This window comes from Leptonotus elevatus, chromosome 8 (genome assembly GCF_054856555.1).
Source record: "Leptonotus elevatus isolate MCC_2025b chromosome 8, RoL_Lele_1.0, whole genome shotgun sequence".
Classification (NCBI taxonomy): Eukaryota; Metazoa; Chordata; class Actinopteri; order Syngnathiformes; family Syngnathidae; genus Leptonotus; species Leptonotus elevatus.
The window spans coordinates 3,506,546-3,525,561 of NC_141246.1; the positions used below are offsets into that span (position 1 = coordinate 3,506,546).

A 19,016-nucleotide genomic window follows, 5' to 3' on the forward strand; every position below is an offset into this window, starting at 1 on the left:
TGTGTGTCGTCTGAATTGTCACTTTTAGATGCATCAGTTCTATTTTTTTCCTGGTAGAGTGAACAGACTTTTTTTTTTTCTTGAGTCAAAACCAGGAAAAAACACTTTAATTTTTACAAGAAGCAAAAATGAAATATGAAGCAACTGTGAAGTGAATGTTACAGTTTCTGTACAAAACATCTTGATTACAACTCAAGTTTCAAGTTTGTAAATATGGGAAAAGTGAAATTGACAATTCTAAAACTCAAAATAAATGTTTATATTTAAAATACAAGTCTTAAAAACCTTACACAGCATTTTGTCAAAAGTATTAATGGTTGTAATGTTATCAAGTATGAATTCAAATTAGACATTCAGTAAAAAAGAAAATCACTTTAAAATGGTCAGTATAAATCTGATAGTCGTACATTAATATAATGATCTAATTAAAGCATTAAAAAAAATTTTTTCCCCCTCACCATTTCAAAATATCTGGGAGCAATCCAGTGCTTAAAGTGCTCACACACACAAAAAAATTTAACTCGGGGAGGGGGGGGGGGGTCAGTATTATTTGAAATGGTTGGCATCCTGCACCTGTAACCTTTCTGACCCGTAACATTTATTGACACAATGTACAAATTAGAATTTGATATCACAGCCACAAACATTAATTAGCGCACGCATTCAAGAAAGTTTGGATGGCCATTTCCATTGGCTGCGACACTGGGGAGGCGGAGCCGGCCACTCGGTAGCGGGTTCACCAGGGCATGCAGGGGCTTGGGCAGTCGCGGATGTACGACTCCAGCGTGCCCGACGACACTCGCATCAGCGTGGTGTACGTCGTCAACTGCCGTGCGTCGACATGATTAGGACGGCAGACGGGTGACGCGCTCAAAACCGAAAGATGTCATCACTCACCTTGTTGAGCACGGGTTTTGTGGACAGCACGTCGTACAGCGTCTTCAGGGACACGTTCTGTAAAAATGGGACGTCAACGTGACGCATTGGAACACGAAAGAGCATTTTGCCAAAGTATAGCCTACATTGGAATTCTACAAGAAAAAATTGGGTTTGTTTTGAGAAAAAAAAAAGCATGGATTTCTTTCACATAATAAAGTTGTATTTTTGCAAGAATTGAATAAATGTTTGGGGGGATATAAATACTGTGTGAAAAGGTCATTTTTAAATGAATAAAAAGGCATTCCACCAATAATTGAATCAAAACATCTAAATATTAAAGCTACTGAAAGTAGAATATTCCATTTCGAATCACTACTGAAAAATGAAACTACACATTATGTTCTTCACATACACACCACGCGTATGACGTCACATCCGCAGACAAGGCGCGGGAAATTTGAACCCGAATCCAGTCTGTGAACTATTGGCCAGAGGGGCTTGCAGGAGTACCCATTGTGAACAGCTCAGGTGTTAATCTACTAATTTGAAGGAATTTCAGTCATAGATGGTCAAATAAAAAGCTTATTGTTATTTTGGGGGGAAAAAGTTCCATATCGCAGCTTTAAGTATAAATTTTTCAAAAGCAATTTTATCATTGGATAATTAATAACAAAACGAAAATACCAAGATGAAAAAAATTATTTTACAGCAAAATTATTTATACCTAATAAAAAAAATCTCACTTAAAAATAAAGTCATTAATTTGAGTTGGATTTAAAAAAGGATTTACAAGGAACGGTGACAGGAATAAGACCATAATTCTAAAAGGGGGACCGGGAAAGCCCCCCACCCAAAAAAAAGTCATAATTATACAACAAAAAAAGCCATCATTCTTTTTCTCATTTTAAATGAACTCCAGTTTCTTTGAGTGAAAAGTCATCAGTGGCCACAAATAAAAGTCAAGAAATGTAGGACCCCCCCCCCCCCCCCCTAAAAAAAGTGAATTTGTGTGCTTCGGTTTTTCTCACATTGCGTGTCGTTTGGTTCATGCACTTGACGGCGGGCGTGCGCCGGTCATCCAGGAAGAGAGGCTCCTTCCAGTGGTCATAGTTGGTCTCCAACACGAACCAGCGGCCAAGCTTCAGGTCGATCCTAAAGAGAGGGAAAAAAAAGAAAAAAAGCATGACACACTTTTGATTTGGTTTTATAGTCAATCAGGTGACAAAACGCTCGGCTAGTCATGCGCTCATTTGTTGAGCAATAAAATATTTCACAAGAGCACAAAAGCCCACGTTGACGCTTTTCCTTTTGGATTCAAGTTCGAGTGTGAGTTTGCCTCCACCAAAGCAAATCAAGGAGCTGACTCGAACCATTTGTCCTTTTTTCAGACTTAGAAAGGAGATCGCACAGAAAAAAAAAAGCAATATTACAAGGAAATTTTAATTTTCATGGAATAAATCTGATGTTTTCCAAATAAATGATTGTTTTTTTTGGCAAAGGGGCTGGTTATTGAATTATTTAATATTGAATAAATTGAAATTTCTTCAAAATTTCAAAGAGTAAAATCACCTAACCTAATCAAGACAAAAGTCATAATTTCACATCAAGTAGCGTTTCTTCAAAAAATGTGGTTATAAAATATGAAAGAAAATTCTTTCAGAATTACAACAGAATTTTCAGAAATTAAGACAAATTAAGAAAAGGAGCATTTCTTCTCAAATTAAATTGGGATTATTTAAGAAAAAAATAAAAATAAAAGTGTCATTTCTTCCTAGGCTAAAACTAAAATGGAATTCAGAAAAAAATGTATGAAGACAAATAAGTAATTATTTTACATAAATAAAGCAGTTTTGGTCAAGATTTAAATTGGACATTTTCAATATTTTCGTTTTTTTTTTTTAATTAGGATGAAACCGTCATAATTTTACATAAATAGAGTGGCATTTTTCCAGAATTTTTTCTGGGAGAGATTTCAAATATTTGATACCAATATGCAAACAAGCACATCTTTAGTAAACTTGCGTCTCTTACTCGAGGACATCCAGGCTGGTAAGTCTGGATCTGGTGATGACGCAAGCTTGCCCCGTGCTGTTTCCTCCCAGGATGAAGTAGGCGGGAGCCAGAAGCTTGGTCTGAGCCAACTGAAACTTGGCCTCCTCGTAGCTACAGAGATAACAACAAACACACACAAAGTCGTCTTTGGAAATGGCAAAAACGGTCATAAATAAAAAAAAAAAATTAAAAATCGACGCTTCAATCCAAAGCAGCCGATTTGCCGCCGTTTCTTTTTGCATGTTACTGAAACAAACTCCCTTTTGGGGGATGAATTTCCAAATGAATTCCGGATGGCGTTCCCAAGCCAAAATGGCCGCTTCAAATCAAAATGGCTGACATCGCGCGTCGTCCCTAATCTCATGTTGCTAAGTGACTGAAGGAAAACGGGAATACCTGGTTGCATTTTCCAGCACAGAGCGAGTCAGGAAGCTCATCCAGATGCCGTCTCGCTTTCCGAGGATCCACTCCAGGATGCCTGCATGGGGTCAGCGCATTCGTTTCATTCGCTGCCATCGACGGCTATAGACGTCAAAAATTCATTTGAACTATTTCTATTAGTTTATTTTTTCCCCCACTTTTGTTAACGAGAGTATGAAAACCTAGAATTTTTTTTATTGTACATTTAGAACAGATATAAAATTTGTGATTAATCATGAGTTAACTGGTGAAGTCATGCGATTAATTACGATTACAAATTTTAATCGCCTGTTGCCCCTAATTTTTTATAATCTTTTCTTCTTTTTTTTTTTAAAGAAAGGATTTTAAAAAAGAATACCAATTTAGGGGCGTCAGGCGATTCAAATTTGTAATCGTAATTAATCGCATGACTAGTTAACTCGCGATTAATCACAAATTGTATATTTGTTCTAATAAAATAAAAACATTCTATGTTTTCATACTCTTGTTAAAAAAGTTAAACTAATAGAAATAGATTTGTATTTTATTTAAATTATGTACATTATTGAGATTTTTAAAAAAAAAAATTTTAAACGAGAAAATCCTAAAAAGATCAATCAGAAGGGGGGGTCCTAATATAGGACATAAAAGTCCTAATCCTAAAAATAAAGAATTTGCAAGTCAGGATTCAAATTTAAAAAAAAATCCTCAAATCCTATGAAAAAATGTAAAAAAGTGACTGACCAATATATCCTCCATCCAGACTGAAGCGTTCATTCATGGTGAGGGTGAACACGTTCTGACAAATCAGACAACATATGATCAGATACGCTGGATAGAAAAAGTCTGCACACCCTGGTCAAGTATCATTTTTTTGGGTGATTTAATCAAAAAGGAAGAGTGAAAGTGTTTGAATTTACCGGCTTGATACCGGTCAGCATGCCGACGTAACCGGCAAAGTTTGTGGACTTGAAGACGGTGCGGTTGCTCCTCTTGAAGTCCACGTTGACCACCAACGACTTCAGCTGCTCACTCATGACCCAAGACTTGTTCTTCGCGTCCCATCTGACACACACACACACGGTATTTTTTTTCTCAAGTGACATGTTGCTAGGTAGATTTAGTGGGGCACAATCATTTATGCCCTAAAGTCCGTTTTTTTTATGTCACCTAGGAAACCTGGGGCAGAGGGCTGCAGTGCCCCACACAGCAGAGAAGGACAGAGGAACAAAGTCAGTCATATCAGAGAAAATGTCGTAATCCTAAAAAAATGAAATACAAATGTAATAAGGACTTTTTTTAACTAACATAAGAAAGGCATGATTTGATGAGGAAAAAGAAAGTCGCAATTCTGCAAAAAAAAAATTTTTTAAAAATCCAATTCTACAGGACAAAAAATATGATCCTACAAAAATCTTAACGCTACTTGAAAAAATTGTAATTACAAAAAAAAAAATCATACTTCAAGGAGCTAAAAAAATCTTAATCAATAATCATACCAACAAAAAAATCAACAAATGGTAACCCCATGACAGAAATAAATAAATAAACCCACCTAAAATATATTTTTTTAAATCCAAAAAATAAAAAAATCTCAGGAAAAAATTGTTCATCTACAAGAAAAACATCACAATTCAGCAAGAAAAGGGAATCCAAACTACTAGAAAGAAATATTCATAATTCAAGACGAAAAAAACCCAATACTAATCTCATGACAAAAAAATTTTTGATTTTTTTTCCAGAATCATGTGACAGAAAAAAACAAAAAAATCTCTAAAAAAAAAAACCTACAATCTCCTACAAGAAAAAAAAAAAGTTGTATTCCGATGAAAATTAAGTTGAATTTTTAGGGAGACATAATAACAGAATTAATATATATATATTTTTTTGTAATTCATAGTATTATGTATACCTGAGCTACAAAAAAGATTGCTGTGGATGTCATTAAATATGTAAATGAGATATGCAAAAAGAGCGTAAACAATAAAATAAGACAACAAAAACAAAACAAAAATGAAAAATATGACACTTAAATTTAACACAAGTCTTCGTATGATCGGGTCAAGTCGGACAGCATTGTGGGACGTCTGTTAGCGTTCGCCACCACATCGGGAGGGTTAAGGGGAGAGAAGATGTTTCCACAACGCCATCTAGTGGAGGGGCATTGCCCCAAAATGCCCCGAATGTAAAATGGCAGCCATCTTACCCCATAAACAAACCAAAGTCCAGGTTACGACCATGCAGCAGGTTTCCTGTCAACATAAAAAAGAAAATGCGCTTCATTTTTCACAACACTATTGATTAATAAAACATTTTTTTAATATAATTTTGTCATTGTGGGAGTAATAAAGGTCATCATAGAAGGAGTTGACTGACCTTTAGCGTCCTCAGCAACCACTGAGGTGCACACGGTAAACACCTCGTAGAAGAGGTTAAACAAGGTCACCTCACCTACAAAAATTAATAATAAAAAATATATGCGGTTAAAAAAAAAAGGGAAAAAAATGAAAATATGTGGTGTAACTAATAAAAGTTGGTCATGAGCTGTTTACAGAGAGGGGAGGAAAAAACAGAATTCTACATCCAAAGATGATGATCAACTATACGAGAAAAATATTTTTGGCGGTAATTCTACAAGAAAAAAGCCATAAATTTACATTTAAATTTTTTTTTTTTTTAACTCATTTACTGCCAATGACGGCTATAAACGTCAAAAATGTATTTGAACTATTTCTATTAGTTTAACATTTTTTTGTATGTATGAAAACCTAGATTTTTTTATTGTACAATTAGAACAGATATACAATGTGTGATTCATCGTGAGTTAACTAGTGAAGTCATGCGATTAATTACAATTTTAAAAATTAACCGCCTCTTGCCCCTCATTTTTAGTAATCTTTTTTTTTTTAATGAATTTATGGCAGTGAATGAGTTAAAAAGGAATAATACTACAACAAAAAATGTTCCAGTCGTACAAGATAGATTGTAAACCTATGAGAACAAATTTGGTAAAAAAAAAAAAAAAAAAAAAAAAAAAAAAAAATCCTAATCCTCCAAGAAAAAAGCCCTTACCCTTCGAGAGATTTTTTTTTTTTAATCATCCAGTAAAAAATGAGATCAAACTCAGCTCGCGAGCAATATCAGGTGTACCTAACAAAGTGACCGCCGCTTACCGAGAGGAACTCCCGACGCGGCTGCTATTCCTTTCATTTCGTCACCAAACGGGTACGGGAGCGTGCTGACGATCAAAGGCTGCCGGGCAACGTGAAAACACAATAATATGACCCAAAAAAATATGAATATCATGAAAAAGAAAGCAGGCTACTCACCAGAGTGACGTCGACCAGCTCGATGAGCTTCCCGCCGGGAACGAAAGCGTTGGCCAAGTCTCGCACGGCCTGGATCATGCTCACAAACTGAGATGCCGTCCGGACGGAACACAACAGCCACAACAATAAGAATACAAATGATAATAATAATAATAATAATAATGACTGCAGAGAAGTCGTGCACCTGTGTCTTTCTGTCCGTGATGACAGCTGTCCATCTGTCCTTGGGCGGCAAGTCCAGGTCCACGGTGTACCAGCTCACGGGGCCTTTAAACCTGCATTTCAATTAACATGTGTAACAAGTTCAATAAATTCTATAAATCAAAAAAAAAAAAAAATCACAATTATTATTTCATTATCGTAACTCATCATATAACTTTTTTTTTTCGATTTATCTTTGACTTGCATTCGTGCTCTAGCACGATTTCACATCCAACTCTAGTGGATATTATTGTCAAACTTGAACTGGAACGAGGGAAGACCTCAAGCTTCGATCCTGTCGTGATAATCCAGTCCATCGCACCATCACACGTTTATTTTCAAGGCAGATTTTGTGAAAAATGCCAGTATAGCACTTAAACAGATTCTGACTGTTTGGGAGGAAATTTCATATTCATATTCCGATACTCTAAATGGTTCAAGAACATCTTCAAATTTACTTTGGCTGCACCTTTTTTAGGCAAAAATGGCAGGAAGTTTTAAACGATTGCATTAACTAATCAAATCAGAGTGACTAAACGGTATTTCAAATATTTTCTTAGTATTTTGGTAGCCAAAGTTCCAAAAGGTGCACTCTGAAAATAATACTTCCAACCCATAATTGTTATTGTTCTACAATTTCTGTATTAAGACACCTCAACACAGGAGCATTATAATACTGTAGTTACAGCTTCCATTTCGAGTTTGCACAAAATGAGGTTAAAGGTCAAGCACTGTGTGCAACGAGGTCTACCTGAAAGCACCATAGCCCAACCATTACAAAACATCCCGAAATGTCGTTGTTTTGTGCACCGTTGGCAACAAAAACAACATCAGCGCACTAATGTGACTTACGTGGGCCCGCTTGGAGGATACATTCCCGTCCGACAATCTTCTGTATACTGTAAATAAATAAAAGACAAAAGTCAACACAATTATTATTATTCCAAGAGCTCAGTTTGAAGTGACAGTTTTTTTTATACTTCGTCAACGAGACAGTGACCCAAATAGCTTACCGGCGGTACAAATTGTGACGACGTGGCTGCACATAAAGCAGCTAACATAAGAAAACGAAAGCTGGTCAGGTCCATTTTGAGGAAATTTTCCCACTGAAGACAAAATATTTGAAATTGACTAGAGAAGGGGACACTTCTGTTTTTCTTGTCACGCGAAGCCGATTTACGTTCTACCAAAGGGGGGGAACCCGGAAGTCAATAAATGTGAATTAACGTTTTCTTACACAAAGTGATAAAAAAATACGATTTTGTTCTATTTTAAAATGTTGATTATAAGTTTCAACCTGCTGGTTTAAAACAATCAACTGCTATTTTCAACAAAAATTTAATAGTATGGTACACCCCCCCCCCCTTCAATGGTTCCTTCCACACGGATGCGTATCATGGGGTCGCTTTGGTGTCTTGCGACACCCAGAGGGAAACTAATACCCATCAAAGTGATGAAAACACTACCACACTAGTTAATCTTTAACTGATAGTTGTAGTTTATTTGACCATATTGTAATTACAAAACTAAACAATGTTTTTGCCACATGAGCGGATACCTCTGGGTAAAATTGTATCGACGCGAAATCAAACACCCCTCTAAACGGCGTTCAGAAGCCAAATGGTTCTTTCCATGTGGGAGTGGCTCACGAGGGCCGCTTTCGTTTTCATCGTATTTTTTATTTTATTTGAGGTTTTATACCTTTTTTATTTTATTTTTACTTTATTGCCATTTACAGAACAGTAAGTTATTCTTTGCATGTATCAAAACAACATAGTGAAATTGCCAGAAGGAACATCGTGTATGGATCCATCAATACAAATACGATTAGGATAGATCAATAATAGAATTACAACTTTTATTCATATTTTGTTTTGGGCCAAATGGGAACTTGTGCACGTGACGTCACGGCCTTCATGGGGACGGCAAAATAACGACGTGCACCAGTTGAAATGAAACTCTTTAATAAAAGTTTAATTATGTAGTCCAGTATCTGATTATCTTATAAAATGGTCATATCTTTTTTTTCTTCTACAAGTCGCCCTCCAAAAAAACGTGCACTGATGAATCTCCAGAAGTTTGACATAAGGCAAGAAATGAAAACAACTAACACTTCTCCAGAAGTGAAGCCGCCAATGCTTCTCCTCAGCTTTTCATTTGAGGCAACTGTACTAAAAGAAAACATTGAAAGTGTGTCCAGTATGAGTGATGGTGGATGGCCTTTAACACCACGTGAAACTCAGCTTTTTTTTTTAGTGCTTATTTATTTGTTTTACTCTAGTTTATGTTTCATGTTGTTTTTATTTCAACTATTAATCTATTGGTATTCAAGTGCTTTATAAAGTTGAGGTGAGTGGTTTTTCCAGAACACGATGCAATGTGCCAAACAGTCCGGAGTAGTTGGGAACTACTACAATAAATGACAAAAACATAATGTCGTTTTTTTTTTTTTGATTTATACATAAATTGCCATCTGACAGAAATGTGATTGCATGAAATGAAACGATCCCTCTTAAAAGCACCTGAGAATCCTGTGGTTCTTCCCATGTAGAAGTGGAACATATCACTTGGGTTTTGCGACACGGTAACTTTAACTTTACATTTCGTTTTACAATCTCCTCAATGCATTCATGACTTATCAAAGAGACTTGCGCAACTCTTACACGGATACGTTGCAAAAGAGCAATGTTTATGTAGATTTGTGAAATGGCGCACTGTTTGACAAATTGGGCCACGGAATGTGTTTACCCGCCATTGACTGGTAAAACATTCATTATAAATTCTGCACTTTACACAAAATGGGCACAAACATGTTTATTAAAAAAATAAAAGATGAAACCCTTCACTTGCAGTATCGATCCGCTTTCATTTTGCTCCTCCTGTAACGATAAAAAATAAGCCATCAGCATCGCGCATGTAAGTGAAATGAAATAAAGTGACGCATGGCACAGCGTAAACGTTTGTACCTGTCGAGCAAAGCCTCGTGAAACTTTCCATCTAATCTGGCTTTCTTCAGCGTTGCCGGCTCCTCCTCGTTCACACGCAGGCGGCGGTCCTGGAAACTCTGAAACTTCTTCCTGTTAAGAAGTCAGATTTTCAGGAAAGAAAAAAAAAATCAATCCATTCATAATTGGGAAAAAAAGAAAACTTGGTGGTCACTTGTTGCTAGGCAGAAATCAGGGCTCCAAAATAATTGGCTGTTGGGGTGCAGCCAATGAAACATTGTCATGTCAGTCATGTGACGTGTTTTGTCAAGGATTCGGTGTAATAAATTGGCAATGGGTTCTGTATTAACTATAAAATATCTAACACCACTGTCCAAGAAAAGGCATTTATCTTGAATTTTTGTGAGTTTTTTTGTTCCTATTTTTTTTTTAATACAATACACAAATAAAAAATAGTCAACAGATTGTTGGTCAATCATGGTCATTTGTTGCTAGGCAGAATTCATAGAATTCCAAAATATGCCTAACCTATTTATTTTTAGCTATCAAAAAAACAAAACGTAGAAGTCTCGTCTTTTGAGTTCTTCATTTGTAATCAAAATCAAATCTTTCTATGAACACCCAAAAAACTTTTGGAGTTGGGGGATGAGCTGAAGGTCGGCCATTATCCGCATCATGACGCAGCAGACGAGGCGTGCATAAATAGTCGCTCCATCTGATGCACGTCTCGATTGACATCTCGGAAGCGCGCTCGCGCATGAAGTGATGCCATTTTCCTGTCAACATGGCGTCAAGTGTGTGCGTGTGTGCGTGTGTGTGTGTTGACCTGACGCACAAATAATGGCGGCGAAATCACAGCAGTGTCCAAAACTGTTCGAGGTCATTCCAACCCAGTTTTTAGGATAGGCTTGGAAATATGAGCAGCAATCACGTCCAGAAATATTTGGACTGCGGTGCCGACGGGGAACGATCATAAAAGTGAACGTCCGCTGCGCTTACACGTAATTGAGCTCGCAGGACTTGACGTTGCCTCTGTCCTCGTCGGCGATGTCGTCTTTAGGCTTCGCGTCTCGCTCCGCGCACGAGCGGATCTGCAGCGCAGACGCTCGCCGTTAAAACAACAACAACAACAACAACCCTGCGCCAGGTCACGGGAGGGTTTGGATGAAAGCAAGATGATCGCGCGTCACCTTCACCATCTCGCCGTCTCCCGCCGTCTTGCTCGTGGCCTCGATGTCGCCGCTCTCGCTGTACGAGACGAAGCAGGTGTTGGCGGCGAGGAGCGCCATCTTGCCCTGGTCCAAAAGGGAAGGCAATTATTTTGTGTTAAAAGTACACTCTAAAAACACTTGGGTCAAAAATAACCCAACTATGGGTAAAAAACAGACCGATCCTCTACTTGGGTCAATTTAACCCAACTTTGAGTCAAGAAACGGGTCGTTTAGTGTAAAACAACTCATAAATGTTGGTCAGATCCTCATTTGCTCATTTGGTATAAAACAACCCATAAAGTGAATCTGTCCATTTTTGATCCATAATTGGGTTACTTTTGACCCAACTCAAAGACACGTAGTCACCTTCAAAAGTTTCACCAATTAGTCATCTCAAGCACTAAAAACACAAGACTCAAACTCTTACTTGCATCAAAAACTAAACGTTATATACTCAACTGTCAAAGACACGACGATGCTTTGTCATCTTAAAAACTCTCTCAAAGACTTCCAGACACTCAAAGACACAGTCAGCTTAAAAACTTCATAGCTAAACACCCAAAGATGCAGAGTCACCTTAAGAACTCAAAACGACAAGCAAAGATGTGTGGTCTCTTGAAAGGGTCAAAGACACTCATTTAGTCACTTACCCACAAGGATGCTTGTTAAAAACTAAAGATTCAAAGACATTAAAAAAAAAGACACGTCGTCGCCTTAAAACTTCCACACTCGATCCACGTTTGCCTTAAAAAGTCAACATTCAAAGAGTCCCAAAGACACTTAAACCATCAAAGACCCCAAAATGTCTATCTGCCCTAAAAACACCACACTCAAAGACACTAGGTCACCTTGACACCCCAAAACAACAATGCCTTTGTTGCCTTTAAACTAAAAACTCAAAGACCATCAAAACCTCAACACAAGGCAGTTGCCTCAACCCCTCAAAGACGCTAAAAACGTGATCCGAGGGGGCGGTTAGCTACCTCTTGAAAAACAGGCTCCCACTGTTCTCTGGATCCGATGGCGTCGGAGCGGCCCACCACCAGGTTGTCTGCGTTGAGGCCCAGGTACTTCCCGTAGCCCGACTTCAAGGCTATCCTGCAAAAAAAAGTTATCACCAAAGACACACGGTGAGTATTCTTTTCACAACTTTGGGGTCACGTCTTAGAATGGATCGTCAGTGATTGCATCGTCACCTGCCGTCGGAGACCTTGACCGCAGTGAACTGTTCAGGGGGGTCTGGCCCTTCGTCCTCTGAAACAAAAACAAAACAAAAAAACATTATAGCCCATAATAATAATGAATGAAATAGTGCATATACGAAGGGCGAGTGCAAGTTATATTATTGTTAAAGGGTAAAATTATGTTAAAGTATTTTAAAAAATGTGCATAATTTCATCACACCTGCCCTTCTAGTCATTAATAATGCAAAAAGCTCCTCTAGGCTCATACATGGAAGACATTTTTTTTGTTACTTTTCGGCTGCTTAGCCGCAGCAAAAGACACTTGGTCACCTAAAAATTACAACATCAAATACCGTATTTTCACGACCATATTATAAGGCGCAGTCACAGTTACGGATGCTATTTGTGCGTTTAACACACACATAAGGCGCACCGCACTATTGGGCGCAGGCACGGTTAAACACACGCTAGCTCAAAACATATGGTAGCATGCTATTATGCTAAAACATATGCTAGTGCTAGCGCATGTTTTTAAAAAGGCAGCAAACTGAGTTCAGTTATAAGTCGACTCTTCCGTGCTCTCATGTCTGTCCTCAATCAGGTCCGCTTTTCTTGTACATAAGCAATGTGTCGCGGGAAGTCAGATTTTGGACCTTGTTCCACACACAAGGCGCACCTCACTATGAGGCGCACAGTGGATTTTTGAGATAATTTAAGACTTTAAAGTGCGCCTTATAGTCGTGAAAACACGGTACTCAAAGACACTTATTTACTTTAAAAATCACTCAAAAGTCTCTCAAAGACTCTTAAAAACTCTCACCTTACACAAACGCAAGACAAAGAGCCACAGCATTCTTAAAATCGAACAATCAAAGACATTTAGCTATCTTAAAAACTCACTCAATGATGTCAAATCAAGACACTTAAAGAATGTTACGTGTCTGAAAAAAAGTCAGTCTCATTCAGACACAATAAATCAGAGACACCCAAAGATAAAAGAAAAACTCAAAAACTCCTTGTCTCCTTCAAAAATTCAATACTCAAAAGTCACCTAATAAACAAAAACAAAAAAATCAACACTCAAAGCCCCTTGTTGGCAGCTTCTTCCATTTGCGGGCAGCATAACAGCTGAAGCTGCTTCACCACGTTTGCTTTGAACTCTGAACTCCACGAATTGTCCCACAGCCCTACTGGGTTTATATTCAATGAGCTTTTGAACCACTGGAATTTGGGATGAAAGAAGCTCAGTAGATAAGCACGTCGTCAACGTTAACGTTATTTAAAAATTTAAAAAGCAAGACATTTAGGACACCTATGAACCTTAAGAATGATGCACAAATATGCTGAGCTGCCGAAAAAACCCACTTCCAACTCTCAAAGACCCTCAGCCTCAACCCTAAAAGATGCTCGGACACCCTGAAAATTTCAATACATAATACTCAAAGAAACACGGCCACCTTAAAACAACAACACTCAAAGACGTTAGACACATGAAAATTCAAAGACTCAAAAACACACAAAAATGCTTGTTAGTTGCCTTAAAAACGTAACACTCAAAATCACTCGTCTTAAAAACTGAGCACTTCAAAACACTCAAGATTCAGTCACCTTAAAACCTCAGCACTCAAACACATTAAAAACTTTTGATCTCCTTAAAAACAGACACTGCCCTCAAATAAACGCCTCCCTTTTAACATGATGAAAGATCCTAGTAGTAGTAGTAGTAGCGCCGTTTGCGCTCGTGGACGTTCAAGAGTTTATTGCTGAGCCCACTGGCACTCTGCTGCTAACCAAAACAGCAGCAGCAAATGAGGACAGATGACTTTTTCCTCCATATAAATGCCTGCAGCCTCACCTGGGTGCGGCGCGCCAACTGTGAAAAGTCCTGTATCCAGAGCGTGAATGTAAGAATTGTTGTGCATCTCGATGGCGACCGTGCCCATGATGTCGCCAAAATGGCGGATGGCCCACCAGCCGCCTGGTGATGAATAATGAAGAAGAAGAAATTGCATTTATTAAAGCACAGCTGGATCAAGACTGAGGGATGATTCGTACTAAAAATGAGGACCTGCACATACCGACAACGTCCTGCTTGGCCTCGTCATCTTCTCCTTTTCTCTTCTTATTCTTGTCCTTCTTCTTTTTCCTGTTAATAACAGAATGCAGTGGACCAAAACTGTAAATTGCAACTTTCGCTCAGATTTTCTTTTTCGATCTTATTTTTCTGCCTTCGTACATTTTGTTTCTTATTTATTCGCGGATATTAAATGTGTCTAATAAACAAAATCACTACGCAAAGACGTTTAGTCAACATAAAAAAAAGTACCTAACCTAAGACTAATTGGATTTGAATTCAATTAATTGTTCAGCCCTATTTATTAATGGTGAATGCAGCATTTCATCACCAAGTCACCACATTCCAGTTGTGGCATGTTATGGCCAATAACATACAATCCCCTTTAAATTGAATTAAAAAAAAGAAAAACTCAACTTCCCTCAAACTGCACCGCTCGGTGTGCTTACTAATGTTCACATTTGCAATGCCATGAAAATATGTAAAACATTAAATAAAAAGTACAATTTATAATTTAATGATGGGTTGTTTATCGTCGTTTACCCCATCGCAACGAATTTAGCCTGTTAGCATTGAACACGAATTGCTAAAACCCCAACCTCATCGACATCGAACTTTACGCCAACCCGCTTTATCCACCTCCGCCAGGCATTTCCTGACTTACCCTTTTTTCTGACCCTTCAGGACTAATTTGGTTGATTTTACGCTGGAATATTCCGCCATTGTGTAAACAGTGAGGTTGCTAGCAAGCTTGCACGGCTACACAGCCGGAAGCGGAAGTTTGTGACAAGTTTAACAACAACTACGGCGGCCGCGATGGGACACTCTATTTTGACCTCGACTTTTAAATGAAAGCCCCAAAACAGTAGTTAAAATTTAAAAATAGATAACTTTAATAATAGATTTAAATGATACAATATAAATCAGGTAGTTGGCTTGCTTTATTGTCGTAGTTATTTTTTTCTTAATTTCATACATTCGATATAATGTAGCTTTTATTCACCACCACATTGCATAGTGGACTCACTCTCCTGTCATATATTACATAGTGACTAATAAAAAATGCTAAACTAGTTAATAATAACAAGTGAAACAAATCAACTTCATGTGTATGTTTTTGTTCAGATTAGATAACATTTGTGAACACCAGAAGTTTTTTTTCGTCTAGTTGGGCACAAAAGATAATGCCTTAGCTACAACTCATTCTTGTACTTAACAATTCTCTTACATAAGGCCATGGATGAGGAATATACATTATGTGACTGCTGCTTTGCCCACCTTATAAATCCTCAAATTCTCAATCAAACACTGAAAATCTCAACTGCGGTTGATTTGACCTCTCTATTCGTTAAAGCAGATCTTACAATAAATCCGCATTGAAACACTGGAAACAGTCATCTCTTCTTGTTTTGATTTGTTTTCTTTTAAGTAAGTGAAATGCCATATTAGAATGTACTATAGCATGCACCGGCCACACATCACAGGTGTAAATCCCATTCTCTGAACTCCTTTCTCCCAATCAATCACCAGCACAGGGCAACTTGTCCTCCACAATAACCGCATGGGCCGAGCTCCATTTGCAGAGCCAAAGCTCCGTGAAGCAGAGCAATGTAGCGCGCTCCAGTCCGCCGTGAAAACCATTAAGGCTGACCTCCACTCTCACCGAGTTACAATATAAAAAAAAAAGAAAAAAAAGAAGAAGAAGCTAATCTTTATTTTAAAAAGAAACGTGACATGACGAGAGTTCGCGATGCGGTATAGAATAATGAAAAATACGAAAAAATACCCGGAGGGGTTGTTACTAATTAAGTTTCTACATAGCTCATTATGGGAATGAGCTCGCGATTTGTCACCCCGTTAATGTGTTCAATTACTTTACGCACGCTGACTGGCATTTTCCACATTATTATGTGCCCATTCCCGTATCGGCAGAGGTGAGCCAGGCTAATACCCATATTAATAACGCACTTGAATAATGTTAACAACTAATAAAGGGATAAAAATGTCTATTTCTCGTGAGCTGGAGCTTATTCCAGCTGCCTTCCGGTGAGAGAAGAGGGGCGCACCTTCACCTTGCATGCATGTCTTTGGGAATAGGGGAGTCGAACCCAGAACCTTCTGACTGTGAAGCAGACACACTAACCACTCAAGCGCCGTTGGCCGCGCACGCTCAACAGAACATCGAAAGACAGTCATTCATCATCCACGTGACTACTGAACTTGTAGTTGCAAATGATGTCAGTAGGTGGCAGTATACACACATACACACACTGGCTCATTGCATTTGCCAATGTGGCTTTTGAAGAGCAATACATGAAGAAGACTGCTTCCTTTTTTTCCCCAGTCATCTAAAGCCTTCATGGTTAGAAAATTCATTTTACACGCAATACACAGACTGGCCTGGTTTAAGAGCTTGTGTATAAATTGTTTTAGTCTCTGGAGTGCCCGCTCACCAATCAAGTGTTAAATTAAACAAATGAAAATAAATAAACTAATTCATTCAATCGAATGTTTTGTGAGTTGCTCATTTCCTAAAATCTGCCAGCAAGCAAGCCAATCATAATTTGGCCGGATTGTGACATCACGTGGCAGCTGTGATGTCAGAGCCAAAAGGTAAGCAGGGCTGCACTGTTAGCATCAGCTAATCAGATTAGCTAGCTATCAGCGCTGCAGTCACCCTTAGCTTCTTATAAGATGATAAGCACAAACTTGTATTTTGCACGAGACAGGGCCGCCCTCTCAAAACAGGCTAATTTTGTTGACTTGCTTGGCATCAAAAAGCTTCAGCGGTTGCCGGGGGGGGGGGGGGGGGGGAGGCGTGAATAATTGAAAAAGGTATTTTTAAACTGCTTTTTACATTCATTATGAATCACTTGAATCCCGGTGACACTGACACGCTGCTGCTGCTCACCATCATCATCATCCTCATCCTCATCCTCATCATCATCATCACCATCTGGGAGTAAAAACTAAACTGCACGGACACAAACAAGTATACCACTAGCATAAGATCCGGTGTTACTAGCAACATGCGCTATGCCTTGTTTTTGTGTAAAACAAAATAACAAAAATTAGGTTCAAATCTGATTGGCTCCTGCTACTTTTGGCCCAATCACCCACCAGCGTTTTCCTATTTCCTATTGGTCCTGGCAAACAAAGCAGGTGATAATGCGAGCACGAAGCGGCGTCCCGCTCCTCACAAGTGAGATGAACAACAGGACCCGTTCCCCGCCCATGTTTAACATTCAACGCGGTCGGCGGCGCCTCGTAAGAAAAGCAAACGAGTGAAAATTAGCTTTTCCAGCTTTTTTCCAGCTAATCAACCCAGAACAAAGAACAATGAGAAAATAATTAGACGCTAATTAAATGCCAAAGCCGAGTCAATTAATGTTCCTTGTTGTTCATCATCAATTTTGCCATATTGGCGGGGAAAGAAATCCAGTCGAGGTGGTCGTAAATAATATGAGCAAACTCGAGAGAAATAGACAGAGAGAGATTTGATTCTCAAAAATTCTGTCAATTGTCAATCATGTCTTGAAGCAATTGGAACAATGTAGAGTGCACTACTTGACTAATAAACTGCCTGAACAACTTACTAAGTGATCAACTCACTCACTCACTCACTCACTCACTCACTCACTCACTCACTCACTCACTCACTCACTCACTCACTCACTCACTCACTCACTCACTCACTCACTCACTCACTCACTCACTCACTCACTCACTCACTCAAGGACTGAGCCACTAATTAACTAAGTAACTAACTGACTGACTGACTAACTCACTGAAGGAGTGAGTCACTGACTGACTAACTGATCAAACTGACTGAGTGATTAGCTCTCTTACACACTCTGACTAACTAACTAACTAACTAACCAACTAACTAACTAACTAACAACCCCCCTTACTCTCTCTGACTGACTAACTCACCGAAGGAGTGAGTCACTAACTGACTGACTAACTGATCAAACAACTGACTAACTAACCGACTAACTCTTTTACACTCTAACTAACTAACTAACTAACTAACTAACTAACTAACTAACTAACTAACTAACTAACCAACTAACTAACTAAGAGGCTGTCTAATTTTCTAAATCTGGGTACACACACAAAAATATGGCTGTTTTTGCCCCTTCCTGACAAAGGACGCCAAATGTAGATTTTCCTCCATCTTTAGATTCTCTTTTGGTCTGAGATGTGTTAAGAGTTTGTTTGTTCCAACAATTGGGTCCCAAACAGGCCAACACAAACAATCCTAAATGTGCTCAATGTTTAATACTTACCTAAGATGCATAGCGGCATTCTGCTTACACGAAACATATGCATACATCCGTTCGGGTGTCAGGTGCCGACATTTCTTACCTTTACCTAATAATAAGCCGAGATTCACAAACGGTTGGACTGCACGAGATATTCTGTCCATGGGAAGTGTTTGACTTAAACATTGCGGCTTTACATTAGCTTTGTGTGGACTCTTGTTTTATGTCTTTTTTTTTTCTTTTTTTTTACTAGTGCCTTTAAAAACTCTTGCGTGTTTGCCCTTGCGTTTGCGCGTTAAACGAGAGACAGATTGATAACGACGACTTTGAAGGCAGACTCATGGTCGTTCGAGGCGACCATTCGTCCTGAGTTATCCCGAACAAATCAATGGAAGGCCGCCGGCGTCGCTCGCGAATATTCCAGCCACGTCCGGGGCTGCGGCGGCCTGTCGGGACCTTGCCCAGAGGACGCCGGCG

General features: G+C 38.7%; 2 protein-coding genes across 2 annotated transcripts; both read right to left on the bottom strand.

Moving 5' to 3' along the window:
- Nucleotides 1-91: 91 nt before the first annotated feature.
- Nucleotides 92-8,056, bottom strand: asah1b (N-acylsphingosine amidohydrolase (acid ceramidase) 1b). The gene is made up of 14 exons (XM_086081978.1): nt 7,874-8,056; nt 7,713-7,759; nt 6,844-6,934; nt 6,660-6,746; nt 6,504-6,582; nt 5,707-5,781; nt 5,537-5,582; nt 4,251-4,395; nt 4,075-4,129; nt 3,328-3,409; nt 2,911-3,042; nt 1,908-2,031; nt 898-954; nt 92-826 (listed from the first exon to the last, which is right to left on the bottom strand). The coding sequence occupies exons 1-14, from the start codon at nt 7,946-7,948 to the stop codon at nt 737-739; spliced, it is 1,185 nt and encodes a 394-aa protein (XP_085938104.1). The 5' UTR covers nt 7,949-8,056; the 3' UTR covers nt 92-736.
- Nucleotides 8,057-9,659: 1,603 nt separating this feature from the next.
- On the bottom strand, nt 9,660-15,078 carry frg1 (FSHD region gene 1). Its single transcript, XM_086082723.1, has 9 exons — nt 14,939-15,078; nt 14,279-14,346; nt 14,056-14,178; nt 12,213-12,270; nt 12,000-12,114; nt 10,996-11,100; nt 10,805-10,896; nt 9,827-9,937; nt 9,660-9,739 (listed from the first exon to the last, which is right to left on the bottom strand). The coding sequence occupies exons 1-9, from the start codon at nt 14,995-14,997 to the stop codon at nt 9,703-9,705; spliced, it is 768 nt and encodes a 255-aa protein (XP_085938849.1). The 5' UTR covers nt 14,998-15,078; the 3' UTR covers nt 9,660-9,702.
- Nucleotides 15,079-19,016: the final 3,938 nt, after the last annotated feature.

Coding starts and splice junctions, on each gene's coding strand:
- asah1b (XM_086081978.1), bottom strand. CDS start 7,948: ATGGACCTGACCAGCTTTCGTTTTCTTATGTTAGCTGCTTTATGTGCA. Junction 5,583..5,706: donor GGTTGCTGAGGACGCTAAAG/GTCAGTCAACTC, acceptor TTATGTTGACAG/GAAACCTGCTGCATGGTCGT. Junction 955..1,907: donor TGAACCAAACGACACGCAAT/GTGAGAAAAACC, acceptor CCATTTTTACAG/AACGTGTCCCTGAAGACGCT.
- frg1 (XM_086082723.1), bottom strand. CDS start 14,997: ATGGCGGAATATTCCAGCGTAAAATCAACCAAATTAGTCCTGAAGGGT. Junction 10,897..10,995: donor GAGACGGCGAGATGGTGAAG/GTGACGCGCGAT, acceptor TCTGCGCTGCAG/ATCCGCTCGTGCGCGGAGCG. Junction 9,938..10,804: donor TCCTGCGAGCTCAATTACGT/GTAAGCGCAGCG, acceptor ACTTCTTAACAG/GAAGAAGTTTCAGAGTTTCC.